Genomic DNA, 14,851 nt, shown 5'->3' with positions numbered 1-14,851 from the left:
CTAGTGGACGAGAGGGTCACCTCCTTATGCCTGCAGGTGTTGGGAGGGAAAACTCTGACGGTTGTTTGTGCATATGCACCAAACAGCAATTTTGAAGTATTCAGCCTTCTTGGAGACCCTGAATGGAGTTCTGCATGGGGCTCCAATAGGGGACTCCATAGTTCTAATGGGAGACTTCAACGCCCATGTGGGCAACGATGGAGACACCTGGAGAGGCTTGATTGGGGGTAACGGCCTCCCTGATCTAGACCCAAGCGGTCGTTTGTTATTAGACTTCGGTGCTATTCATGGATTTTCTATAACAAACACCATGTTCGAACAGGATGCTCATAAGTGTCCATGGTACCAGAGCACCCTGGGCTGAAGGTCGATGATCGATTTTGTGATCGTATCATTTGATCTGAGGCGGCACTCAAGTGAAGAGAGGGGCAGAGGTGTGAACTGATCACAATCTGGTGATGAGTTGGATCAGGGGGTTGGGGAAGATTCTGGACAAACCTGGTAAGCCCAAACGGGTAGTGAAGGTGAACTTGGAACATCTGGAGGGGGCCCCTTTCTGAGAGATCTTCAACTCTTACCACCGGCAGAGCTTTTCTGGCATCCCTGGGAAGGTTGGGGGCATTGAGCCCGAGTGGGAAATGTTCAAAGCTTCCATTGCTGAAGCTGCGGTGGTGAGTGTTATGTAACATTTCATTTTCCCTAGACAGTTTGGGTTAATGTTCGATCCGTCTGTAGTCTAGTGGACTTCTGTGTTTACTTAGGTTAGATACATTCTGTGTCATTTAGTCTGACCTGAAAACTCCCTAGGCGCTTTCAATCTCACTTCTCACTCCCTGCAGGCTGCAAGATACAGATGCAGAGTTAAATGATAATACTCACTGTCACTTCCTTAATGCCATGTATATATATATATATATATTCTGTATTCAATTCAATTCAATTCAAAAAACTTTATTTGTCCTCGGGGGGCAATTCAGGGCACACAGAGCAGCAGATAACGACAGTGCAACTATACAAAAACATTTTAACCTAACACAAGAATAAAGTGTAAGAGAAGAGTAAGTGTTAGGATGTTAGTGTGTTAGTACAGGTAGAATAAGTGTCAGGATGTTAGTGTGTTAGTACAGGTTAGATACGGAGAACATCGTCGGCGTGAGATGTAGAAAGAAGAAATAGAAAGACATGTGTGTATCAGATGTAAGCAGACATGTGAACGGGTGTATAAGATGTAAACACGCAGTAGACTGTTAAAACAGGTATGAACAGAACTGTAGTGCAGAAAAGATATAAGTGGACAGTGATCGGGTTCAGATGAGGTCAGACATGATACATGTGTGTAATGAGCAGACGTAAACAGAACTATAGTGCAGTAATAGAGTATAAATATAATATATAACTATAAGCTAAATAATAAAGTGATAGTGGTGCATGGCAGGAAAACAGCAGTTTAAGTATATGCTAGCTCTGTGTAACAGATGAATACTGAAAAATAAAGTGACCATAGTGCTGTGATTGATACAATATAGGACCTGATAGACAGCATAAAGTGGAGTAGTGCATTAATACCATAAATTAAAATACTAACAGAATCATATAATATGATTGATATTTTTATATTGTTTTGACGATTATTTTGATGATTTACAGTGCCTGTCATAAGTATTCACCCCCTTGGATGTTTTAACCTTTTATTGCTTTCATAAATCAATCATGGTCAATAAAAAAAATGTTTGGAAAAAACTCTTTAATGCCAAAGTGAAAACAGATTTCTACAAAGTAATGTTAATGAAACAAAATTATAAAAAGAAAAATAATTGTTTGCATAATTATTCACCCCCTTCAAGTCAGTATTTAGTAGATGCACCTTTGGCTGCAATCACAGCACTGAGTCTGTGTGGATAAGTCTCAATCAGTCTTGTACATCTGCACACTGCAATTTTGCTCCATTCTTCTTTGCAAAACTGCTCAAGCTCTGTCAGGGTGCGTGGGTATCGGGCATGAACAGCCCTTTTCAAGTCCAGCCACAAATTCTCTATAGGATTGAGGTCTGGGCTTTGACTCGGCCACTCCAGAACATTTACCTGGTTCTTTTTAAACCATTCTTGTGTAGCTTTTGCAGTATGCTTTGGATCATTGTCTTGCTGGAAAATAAATCTTCTCCCAAGCCGTAGTTCTCATGCAGACTGAAAGATTGTCCCCCAGGATTTCGGTGTATTTTACAGCATTCATTCTGCCCTCTATCTTTACAAGCCTTCCAGGGCCGGCTGCTGAGAAACATCCCCACAGCATGATGCTGCCACCACCATGCTTTACAGTGGGGATGGTGTGTTTTTGGTGATGTGCAGTGTTTGGTTTTCACCAAACAAAACGTCTTGTCTGGTGGCCAAAAAGCTCAACTTTGGTCTCATCAGACCAAAGAATCTTCTTCCACTTGGCCATGGAGTCTTCCACATTCTTTTTGGCGAACTCTAGTCATTTTATCAAAAGTGGCTTTCTCATTGCCACTCTCCCATAAAGATTTGACCGGTGAACTCGGGCAGCAGTTGCTATATGCACAGTCTCTCCCATCTCAGCAGCTGAAGCTTGTAACTCCTTTAGAGTAGTCGTAGGGGTTGTGGTGGCTTCTCTCACTATTCTCCTGCTTGCACGGTCACTCAGTTTACGAGGGCGGCCTGATCTAGGCAGATACACACATGTGCTATATTCCTTCCATTTCTTGATGATTGATTTCACTGAACTCCGGGTGATGTTCAATGCCTTGGAAATTTTTTTGTATCCATCCCCTGAATTGTACTTTTCAATAACCCTTTCCCTGAGTTGCCTTGAGTGTTCTTCTGTCTTCATGGTGTAATGGTAGCCAGGAATACGGATCAACCAGTCTCTGGACCCTTCAGACACAAGTGTTTTATACCTCAATCACTTGAGACACACCCACACCACTCAGGTGATCTTCATTACACTATTTGTGAGACTATTGGCACCAATTGGATGGACCTCTATTAAATTAGACCATTACATTTAAAAGGGGGTGAATAATTATGCAAACAATTATATTTCTTTATATAATTTTGTTTCATTGGCATTACTTTGTAGAAATCTGTTTTCACTTTGACATTAAAGAGTTTTTTCCAATACATTTTTGTGTGAAAAAAGCCTAATTTTATTGACCATGATTGATTTATGAAAGCAATAAAAGGGTGAAACATCCAAGGGGGTGAATACTTATGATAGGCACTGTAAATCATATACATCAGGCATCTTGTCAGAATTAAATTTAGAGTGGTTGATTCAAGATTCAAGATTCAAGAAGCTTTATTTATAATTTCCTTTGGGATAAATAAAGCTTCTTGAATCTTGAATCTTCAACATCTCCTCTATGTTGTCACACCATCAAATCCTTATTCTATATATAATGCTTGAAATTAACAAGTTATATCTAAAATCTTTTAGAATTGAGGATATTGAAGCAGAAACCCCTGGGGAGGAGCATGTTTCTGCACTACAGAAGACAAGCTTGCCAAATGTCTCTGAATTGGTGCCTGATGAGGTTTGTTTATGCAAATTCTTATTTATTTGCATGACCAGTATAACAACTTGTTCATGATCCAATTTACGATGTTTATTTTTAGGGTATGTTCGGTGTGGGTCAGGAAAAACAAGGAGAGGATGTAGTTGATACTGCATCTGAAGAAGCAGCTGCTATGGTGGACCAACCATCCTCTGTCTTAGAGCCACAAGACCTAGAGGAAGCTGACGTTACATCAGCACCTATGACTGAGGAGACACAAGTAGAAGATGATGTCCCACAGGATCTGAACAACACCTCTGATGACTCACAGATAACAGTTGAGAATGTGGCATCACAAATTGAGGAAGAGTGTGAGAAGGAAGACACTGCGGTGTCAGTAGTCCCTGAAGAAGTTTTGGATGTACACAAGGAAGCAGAAACTCTGGACAAAGTGGGAGAGCAAACTCCCAAAATTGGTGTCACTGATGAAATTTCAGCAGAAAGTTTTACACAGCACGAGGTAAGAATATCAACTCCTGCAACATCAGAGAATGGTGAACCTGGAAAAAGTAGAAGAGCAGTTGTCAGGGCCATAACAGCTGTACAGAGTGAAACCCCCAGACGGAGATCTAAGCGCCACAGCAAGCTAGAGGAGGGGATACAGGAGGAAACTAAAACTCAGGATGGAGGAAGAACTTTGAGAAGAAGGACTGTTATGAATACCCCCACACCCAAACGCAAATATACCCGACATCAGAAAGTATTTGAAGAAGGGGAGAACAAGGCCGAAGTGTCAGAGGAGAATGAAGTTTTAAAAACTGAAGTAGTGGAGGAGTCCGCTGTAACTGAGGGAGAAGAACAAGAAGAAATGACCACCATGAAAGAGGATGTAGTTCTGGTGGAAGAATTAACAGAAGAAAAGCAACATCTGGAAGATGAACAACTGACAGATGAAGAGAAGACAGAGAAACAACAGGGGCTTGGGCTGGAAGACACTGTAGTGAAGGGAAGTTCTACAGAGCTTCCAGGTACGGCAGAGACTGCACTAACAGAGGGAGATGAGGATGAAATAGTGATAGATGAATCTGAGAAAGAACAACAGGGTGACAGGATACAAACATCAGTGATACAGGATAAGCAAGATACCTCTGATGATGAGGTAGAGGAGCCCCCTGTTGTAGAGAAGAGAGCTTTGAGAGGCAGACGTAAAGTCACCCCTAAACCTAAGCCCACAAAACAAAGCAAAAGACATCAGAAACAAGCAGGAGAGCACACTGATGAAGCTGAAGAGAAAGCAGATGAACAAGCAACAGACAAACAGATGGAGGAACACCACCAGGTGGAACAAGAGAAGACCGTCGACAAAACAGAAGAAGAGATATCAACCGACAAACTAATTGTTGTGGAAGAAGGTGCGCTTCTAAAGACAGAGGAAGCAGCAGAGGACGTTATACCTTCAACAGAGGTGAACATGGCGGAGAGCAGGGAAGTACAGGAAGAGGAAGGGACTGATGGAGAGACAGAGACTGTATCAGTGATTGAAGCAGAAAAGAAGAAAGAGACAGTCAGTGTCACTGGTGTGGCAGATGACATAATACAAGTGCCTGACACCGCTGCTTCTGCTGCTGCTACTGCCACCGCTGCTGCTGCTGCTGCTTCTGCTGCTTTTGCTGCTTCTGCTTTGGAAACAGAAATATCAGATTCAGTTCTAATTGAGGCTGTTGTACCAGCAACCGAAGAGCCTCCGGAAAAGTACATTGGCTCTGAAATCCCCAAACTCCAGAAAGCCACTGTCATCTTAGTGGACATTAAAACAACCTGCCATCATCTTAGTGTGAAGGAGGCAGAAGAAACACAAGTTGATGGAGAGAGTGATGCTCCAAAAAAGCAACAAGAAGAAGAGGATGGAGGGAAGGGGAAAAATATTACAGAAAAATCTTTAGCTGCAACTGAGACTGTTGAGAAGGAAGAGCTTGAAGAAGACAATTCTGAAAAAGAAAAGGACGAATCTGCCAGTGTAGAAATAAGTGGAGCAGAGCATTGCACATCTCCACGCAGCCAGCAGGAGGAGGAAGATAACCTAGGTGAGGGTGTTACTGACAAGGAGGCAGATGAAGCAGAAACAGGCGCTGATGTTAAATCAGCATCTACAACTGAGACACAAGTAGAAGATGATGTCCCACCGGATCTGAACAACACCTCTGATGACTCACAGATAACAGTTGAGAATGTGGCAACACAAATTGAGGAAGAGTGTGAGAAGGAAGACACTGTGGTGCAAGTAGACCCTGAAGAAGTTTTGGATGTACACAAGGAAGCAGAAACTCTGGACAAAGTGGGAGAGCAAACTCCCAAAATTGGTGTCACTGATGAAAAGTCAGCAGAAAGTTTTACACAGCACAAGGTAAGAATATCAACTCCTGCAACATCAGAGAATGGTGAAGCTGGAAAAAGTAGAAGAGCAGTTGTAAGGGCCATAACAGCTGTACAGAGTGAAACCCCCAGACAGAGATCTAAGCGCCACAGCAAGCTAGAGGAGGGGATACAGGAGGATACTACAGCTCAGGATGGAGGAAGAACTTTGAGAAGAAGGACTGTTATGAATACCCCCACACCCAAACGCAAATATACACGACATCAGAAAGTATTTGAAGAAGGGGAGAACAAGGCCGAGGTGTCAGAGGAGAATGAAGTTTTAAAAACTGAAGTAGTGGAGGAGTCCGCTGTAACTGAGGGAGAAGAACAAGAAGAAATGACCACCATGAAAGAGGATGTAGTTCTGGTGGAAGAATTAACAGAAGAAAAGCAACATCTGGAAGATGAACAACTGACAGATGAAGAGAAGACAGAGAAACAACAGGGGCTTGGGCTGGAAGACACTGTAGTGAAGGGAAGTTCTACAGAGCTTCCAGGTACGGCAGAGACTGCACTAACAGAGGGAGATGAGGATGAAATAGTGATAGATGAATCTGAGAAAGAACAACAGGGTGACAGGATACAAACATCAGTGATACAGGATAAGCAAGATACCTCTGATGATGAGGTAGAGGAGCCCCCTGTTGTAGAGAAGAGAGCTTTGAGAGGCAGACGTAAAGTCACCCCTAAACCTAAGCCCACAAAACAAAGCAAAAGACATCAGAAACAAGCAGGAGAGCACACTGATGAAGCTGAAGAGAAAGCAGATGAACAAGCAACAGACAAACAGATGGAGGAACACCACCAGGTGGAACAAGAGAAGACCGTCGACAAAACAGAAGAAGAGATATCAACCGACAAACTAATTGTTGTGGAAGAAGGTGCGCTTCCAAAGACAGAGGAAGCAGCAGAGGACGTTATACCTTCAACAGAGGTGAACATGGCGGAGAGCAGGGAAGTACAGGAAGAGGAAGGGACTGATGGAGAGACAGAGACTGTATCAGTGATTGAAGCAGAAAAGAAGAAAGAGACAGTCAGTGTCACTGGTGTGGCAGATGACATAATACAAGTGCCTGACACCGCTGCTTCTGCTGCTGCTACTGCCACCGCTGCTGCTGCTGCTGCTTCTGCTGCTTTTGCTGCTTCTGCTTTGGAAACAGAAATATCTGATTCAGTTCTAAGTGAGGCTGTTGTACCAGCAACCGAAGAGCCTCAGGAAAAGTACATTGGCTCTGAAATCCCCAACCTTCAGAAAGCCACTGTCATCTTAGTGGACATTAAAACAACCTGCCATCATCTTAGTGTGAAGGAGGCAGAAGAAACACAAGTTGATGGAGAGAGTGATGCTCCAAAAAAGCAACAAGAAGAAGAGGATGGAGGGAAGGGTAAAAATACTACAGAAAAATCTTTAGCTGCAACTGAGACTGTTGAGAAGGAAGAGCTTGAAGAAGACAATTCTGAAAAAGAAAAGGACGAATCTGCCAGTGTAGAAATAAGTGGAGCAGAGCATTGCACATCTACACGCAGCCAGCAGGAGGAGGAAGATAACCTAGGTGAGGGTGTTACTGACAAGGAGGCAGATGAAGCAGAAACAGGTGCTGATGAAGTTGAAGGAGAGAGGGAATCTGTGGCAAAGGATGCAGTCACAGTAACAGTTCCAGCCGAACAGTCTGCCATTTCGGAGATATGTGCAGATAGAGAGGCAGACATCCCAGTAGGAGAGGAAGTTGAAGAGGATCTTCCACCAGCTGTGGTAGATGAGGGAATGGGCTTTGAAGAGGAAGAAACACCAGTGGTTGAAACCAAATCTCTGGGACGTAGAACGAAAAAAAGCATGGCTACACCAACATGCAAATCAACAAGAAGCAGAAACCAAGTGGGTGCACAAGGAGCAGAAAACAGTGAAGATGAGCCAATAGTGACAACAAGAACTCTGAGACGTGGGAGGATATCTGCCTCTGACACGCCGGAAGGCAAATCCAGAAGAAGCCGTAAACAAATCCAGGAAGAGCAGAAGGGAGAAGCGGAATCTGCAACTGGAGTTGAGGAAGAAGAGGTAGCAAAGGAAGCAGCTGTAGTAAAGACAGATAAAGAGATGGATGAAAAGGTTGAGGAGGAAGCCTCTGAAAGTACAGCTATACTTCGACCTAGTGCAGAGGAGGCACCACCTTTAGCAGAGGAGCAACAGAGTAAGGACATGGCATCCCAGATTTCTGATCTCCAAAGAGTGACAGTTTTAGTGGACATGCAAACAACCCATCATGATGTCCAGGAAGAAGCAGCAGCTGCAGAGGAGGTTTCTGTACAAAAGACTGCTGCTGGGGCAGAAAATGAGCAGAGGGAAGAAGCAATGAAAGAGGAAGAAACAGTTGGACATGAGAATGTTCTTAGGTCCCCTGTGGCAATAGAAACAACTGAGCTGGTGGAAGACAAAGGGATTGAGGATACAGTAAAAACAGTCAGAATAAAAGATACAGTGGAGGGGAGAGCTGAGGAGACAGCTAAAGAAGATGAGGCTGAAAGTATGAATGATGAGGAGCAGGAATCTACAGTCACCGAAACTAGAACACTGAGAAGTAGGAAGCAAGCAGTCAAAGCCACACCAACAACTAAATTAGCAAGAAGCAGACAGAGTGACAAGAGTGAAGTAGAAAAGGAGGCAGCTTCAAAAGTTCAGAAAGAGGAACCAGCAATTCAAGAAAGGGATACAACTGATCAAGCAGAAAATATAGAAGCTGAAATGGGCATAGAGAAAATGGATACTGTAGCAGAGGAACCAGCCATACAACAAGATGCTCCAGAGGAGGGACAGGACGACAATACTGAGACAGTTGCAGATGAGGATACAGAGTTTTCTGCTGGACAACATGCTGTTGAGGGAAATACCTTGGATGCTGCAGAGGAAGCAGTAACAGGGGAGGGGGAACAGTGTACTTCCTCATCCAAAGTGGCAGAAAGTGCAGTAGAACAAGGCGCCCAAGCGACACTGTTGACAGCAAGGGATGACGAAGCAAAATGTGCCTCTGAGGAGGAGGAAGCTCAAGTTATGGAAAGAGTTCTGAGAAGTGATGAAAAGACAGTGAGAGCCACAACAAGAAGCAAAGCCACAAAAAGACAAGATGATGAGCAAGAGGAAGAGACAATTGGAGAGAAAGGCACAGAAGAAGATGAAACTGCAGTAGGACCAAGAGTTCTGCGGAAGGGAAGGAGGTCTGCTGCTGCCACACCAAGACGTAAATCCAAAAGAGTACGAACACAGTGTCCTAGTGAGGAGGAAGAAGAAACTACCCCATCTGAAGAGAAAGAATTGGAGGGAGCCCACACCAAAAAGAAAGACATTAACAGTGATGAGAAGATTGGAGAAAAGGATGGTGAGGGAGCTGCAGCTCAGGAAGAAGAAACTGTTCCTGAAGAGATACAAGAAGAGGAAACCAAAGCAGTGCTGGGAGAAACTGAAGAAAAAGAGGAAAGCAATAATGAGAAAATTGAAGAAAAGGATGGTGAAGAAGCTGCAGTTCATGAAGAAGAAACTACAGAGCCAGAAGTTGAGATGGCAAAAGTAGAAGCTGTGGCAGAGGGCTCAATTGCAGAGCAAGAGATAGCACAAGAGGAACAGTCTGCTGTTTCAGAGACACGTTCAGATGCTCAGGGAGAGACTTCTGCTGGGGAAATGGCTGAAGAGACACCTAATGCAGACATGGGAAAGGTGACTGAAGAAGAACCACCAACTGTTGTATCAGGACCTCTGAGAAGTGGCACAAAGCGAAGGAGAGCCACAACAAGAAGCAAAACCACAAGAAGAAAAGAAGATGAGCAAGAGGAAGAGACAACTGGAGAGGAAAGCACAGAAGAATATGAACCTGCAGTAGAACCAAGAGTTCTGAGAAAGGGAAGGAGGTCTGCTGCTGCCACACCAAGACGTAAATCCAAAAGAGTCAGAACACAGTGTCCTAGTGAGGAGGAAGAAGAAACTGCTCCACCTGAAGAGAAACACGTAGAGGAAGAAGGGAAGGAATCACCTGAGGAGAAAGGAGAAGAGTTGGAGGAAGAAAGAAGGAGTATCAAACTGGAGAAAGAAAAAAAGAGTATCGAACTGGAGAAAGATAAATATGTGGAAGAGGAAGAAGTTGAGAGCAGGGCTAGGGGAGGATCTCCTGTAGTAGAAGCGGAGCAGACGCAGGATGCCTCAACAGAGGAAGCAGCAGCGCTTGAAGAGGAAGGGAACAGTGTGGAAGCTGTGGATGAGATTGGTACTGAGCTGCTCAAGATCTCATCAGCTGAGGCAGAAGAGACAAAATCAGCGGAGGAAGAAGAAACCACAGTCAAAGAAAAATCTGCTGCTACAGAAATGGGATCTGACACTGCCATTGCTGACAAAGAGGCTCTAGCTGAAGATGCATCTGCGGTGGCATGCGAAGAAGCTCCAGCCGTTACAAGGGCACTTAGGGGCAAAACTAAAAGTTCACATGCCACATTATCACGAAGATCCAGAAGACGGAAAGACCAAGGAGTATTGGAGACTCAGCAGCAGGAAGACGAAAAGCTAGAGGAAGAAGAAGTGCATCAACTGACTACTGATTCACCTCGAAGATCCATACGGAAAAGGCAGAGAGTGGATTACAGGGAAAATGATAAGGAGGATGAACGAGCTGAGACTGATGCAGCCACTGATGAGGAGGGAGAGGAGAAATTGGAATCGGATGAGAAAAAAGATAAGATAGCTGAATGTTCTGCAGACAAGCCAATAGAGAAGGTAGACATCTTTAATTTAGTATTAGACACAGATGAAGAGGTAGAGCCTGCAGGTAAAAGTCAAGAGGAAGAAGACAATGAGCAGAACATGTCAGAGGAAGAGGTAGAACCCCTTGTGATTGGAAAGAGAGATTTAAGAGGGAGGTCAGTTCCTTCAGTGGTAATCACACCCAGGTCTGAATCCAGGCGCCGCAGTGCTACAGTTCATAAAACAGAGGAGTCTATGTCTGATAGAGAAAAGAGTCATCGATCACCTCAGAAGAGAAAAGGTACTGAGGCAACAGTAACTCGCAAATCTAAGCGTCTCAGCAGAGTTTAGGATGTTCTGAATGCTAGACACAAAAATGCATGTAGTAGAGGGCAGTCACAAAACTGAGAAAATGCAAAAAAAAAAAACTTGTTTTACTGCAAGCTTCTGTAGTGTGCAGGCTACTGTACATATTTCATCTTGATTTAATATGAGATCAGTCTGGTAACTTGCGACAGAGAAAATGTGGAGAAGTTTGACCAGCGAATTAACCAATCAGAGTTGGTTTTGAGGTGGATTTAAGTGAGGAAACGAGAAGAGACTGTTCAGTGTAAACAACATGAGACAATATGATGAGATGAACGCAGCTATTGAGCAAGCCTCTCGCTAACTCTTTTTTCTCTGTGATCCTTCTGTTGAATATGGACCGGGCTCCTGAAATTGGGCCATTGATCCTTAAATTCACGTTAAACACAAACAAAAAATATCCTTTACCCACATGTTGTTTCCTTTCTGAGCTTTGTCTTGACACTCTGTAAATACGTCATACGCTTCGTTGATCTGATTGGTTGGTTTGGCCCGTATGTTGGTGATAGACAGATAGTTTATCCAATCAGATACCAGTATTTTGGCCCCTTCCCAAAAGATCTCCAAACGAGAGTTCCCCGATGGATATGCTGAGAAAATGAGAATCATGCAAATGAATCCATCTGGCGGAGTCAGGTTAGCGAGATTATGTCACTTTTTAAATATTAATTAGGGAGCATTAACACACCCTTTTTGTATTAGATACACTCAGGAGTTTTGCCGTTACGCCTTACCTGGTCTGGTGAAACCTGTAGCTTATGGAGGTTATCCTTTGAATATTGTAGATATTGCTGTTTAACTGACAAATCTGTGTGTCACTGACTTCATGACTCTTCTTGTGCTACTGTTACACTATGTTTTAGCATCTACCATTTATTCTGTAAGCTGTGACAAACCTGTCCATGTGAACCCCACCTTTATCAGTGTGAGCTGAGATAGGCCCTGCAAAGAATAAGTGGCTATACAAAACAAATGCCATTATCCATTTAATGTCATTTGTGACAGCAGTGGTCACTGTGAGAAATTTACATCATTTTGCTTGAAAGCCATGATGTCTACAATTAAAAAATGTAGTCTTAAAGGGACAGTTCCCCAAAATCAAAACTATTCCTTTTCCTCTTACCTGTAGCACTATTTATCAATCTAGATAGTTTGGGTGTGTGTTGCCCAGTGTTGGAGATATTGGCTGTAGAGATGTCTGCCAACCTGCCAACTTTATCAAAGGTCCACAGGACAGGGGCTCTCATTTTTTGTGTTTTTCCGTGCTTGGCGCTTGGGCATGGACTCAGGAACGCTAAGATTTGTACATCCGGTAAGTCCTCCTGCTTGCACGAGAACCAAAAATGGCGGCGGCCATAAGGCACATTGCACCACTGAGCAGCTTTCCATAGGAATGAATGGGTGCTATTTTTAGGTGTGCTGTCCATTCTTTTTTCTTTGTCCATGCTTTATCACCGCGCAGAACTCCCTTGTGGTCCAACATTGGTGTGGAGGTAGCGTTTAGCTAACCAATGAGCTAGCTAACCTTACAGCTCAGTTGAGGTAGATTTTCATCTTCTATTACAGCCATTACAGGTATTACATAACAGGTCTGTAGATGATCTTGAGTAACAGGGTCATGATTTCTGGAAAGAGACATTGCTTTTTTCAAATCTTTTTTTATTTTTTGCACTTTGAGCACCACAAGCCAAGTTCCATCTAGTTCTATTGTATTGGAGAGAAGGCTGATATCTCCAACACTTGGCAACTCAAACCCAAACTATCTGGATATATGATGTGGTTTTGATTTTGTGTTCAACTGTCCCTTTAAACATTGTCTTGTCTTCATCTGACCCTGTGTCTCGCAACTGTTTTCACCAGCATGTCTCATTTTTCTACAAAAACATCATGATTCTTTCAGAGTGTATAATGTTTAAAAATTCTTCACAATGTAGCTTTAAAAGACCTCTGAAACTAAATCACTGTGTGTTCTTTATGGTCACACTGAATTTTAAGAGTGCACATTGAAGTCCAGACTTTTTCATCAGCATTTTTGAAAAAGTGTTTTTGCCTGTGAATACCAATAATATTTTTTAATCAAAACATCAAGGTTGATCAAAAAGCGACTGGGCTCATTAAAGTCTGCACACATACACATACACATGAACAAACTCAAATGGGACCACATTGGATTTCTTTTGTTTCTCAAAAAGCCATACATGCATTTTAACTGAGAATTCTTACGGGTGGGGAATTATTCATTTTATTGTAAATATTTTTTTATATTTCAATAATAATGTGAATGTCCACTTTGCTTTTTGTAATATGACAAATCTCTCAACTAGTTTTTTGTAACATTTTGCTCAGCAACACACAACAAGATGCAATCAGGAATATGGTGAAAGAAAATGAACTAGTCTTTTTTAAACAGATTTTACTCGACAAATTAATCAGTCATTTTGTATAGTAGGTTTGTGTTTTTTTAGAATTTGTGTACTTTGATAATAAATAAAAAAAGATTACCAAAACATGTTCTTGCTTTGCAACTATCAGCAGGACTCAGGTCTTAATATTACCATGTTCTCTTATTTTTTATTAATTTTACATGTAGATTTTAACATTGAGATCCATCTGATATGCAATCTCTTCACATGTTACAATTTTATTCTGTGAAATTAAGCTTTAAATCCTGTAGAGAGGACAGGTTTCTCAAGCTGTTGTGTAGCCATTGTCCTCAATCATGTTAATGTTGTTTTTAATAATGTGATATAGTTGAAGGTTGAATATGGAGAATGAGCACCATCTAGTGTCTCAAGAGCAGTCGGGTGCCAGGTTTGTTAAGTCTGCTCCATGTCAGTGATGAATCAAACAGGGTAACCACTAGTTTGGACCAATCAGTTAAATGACAACAGTATTTAACGTTAGCCAGTCTTCAGCTGAAGTCTTTCTGTGAGTGCTGTGGAATCCATGAGCTAGCTCTCAAATCAAAATTATTCTTGTTTTAAGTAGCAACAACAGACAACCCTGGCAACCAGCAACCCTTAACGCTATTGGCTGCTACCATGGAAACAGAACGGGACGGAAAGTCATTGTCAAACCGGTCAATTTAAAAAAAAGAAATATTCATTCAAACTAAAAAAAAGTTTTTTATAGACCAGCAATACTTTCATTCTGTACCCCTCAAAACACCCTGTGGTATAGTATATAGCTTGTAATAAAGTATATAGCTTTTAATAAAGACATATTCAACCTTTAAGTCAGCATTATACATTGTTAGTTTAAGTGTTGATTTTGTTGTTTGTGTAATTGGAAGTTAACATTTATTAAATGTGTAATGTAAAACTGATCTTACACAAATGTATTTGTGCTTATTAGCAGAAGCCATTTCTGTCATTAACTCCAGTTATGTTTCTGTGCAGACTGACCTTTCTCTGTGGAGTTACTTTGTCATGAGCTGAAACTGGCGAATAAAGACTTCTGATGGTAGAATTTGAACTGTTGTGTACTGATTAAGCACAAGCTGAGTTTCACTGGATTTTATTGGTACGCACACATGCGCGCGCACATACGTACACACACACACACACACACACACACTAAGCCCTACAGGTAAAAAACAACATGCAGAGATTGCATTCAGGAGTGAACTCTGGGTAAGGTGTGTCAGTGGCCATTGTTCTAAGACTGCAAGGGAAGCTCAGCTTCCCCTAAAATGTCACCAAAAAAAGTGGTGAAATATGTACTGCTGTGTACATTTCATTGACTAAATACGAACTAGAAAGCCTTCATCTTTAGTTCAGATTCAGCTTCTTATCACAGGTAACTGGAGCAACTTCCTTCTCATTCATCTCCACAGCGCTTTA

The 14,851-nt window shown here is 42.3% G+C and overlaps 1 protein-coding gene across 2 annotated transcripts in view; it reads left to right on the top strand.

Annotated features, from left to right (window-relative positions):
* Positions 1–14,468, top strand: part of LOC310946715 (uncharacterized protein) — a 42,760-nt gene extending 28,292 nt beyond the window's left edge. For both annotated transcript variants that reach the window (XM_083913259.1, XM_083913258.1), the window contains exons 10-11: positions 3,451–3,547; positions 3,630–14,468. In XM_083913259.1, the coding sequence (XP_083769385.1) occupies positions 3,451–3,547; positions 3,630–10,994 (7,462 nt within the window). In that variant the 3' untranslated portion in view covers positions 10,995–14,468. The remainder of the gene's footprint in view (positions 1–3,450; positions 3,548–3,629) is intronic.
* Positions 14,469–14,851: the final 383 nt, after the last annotated feature.

Source organism: Echiichthys vipera (assembly GCF_963691815.1).
Source record: "Echiichthys vipera genome assembly, chromosome: 4".
Lineage (NCBI taxonomy): Eukaryota > Metazoa > Chordata > Actinopteri > Perciformes > Trachinidae > Echiichthys > Echiichthys vipera.
Note: the sequence above shows the minus strand (reverse complement) of the source record. Positions and strands in the feature narration are given on the sequence as shown.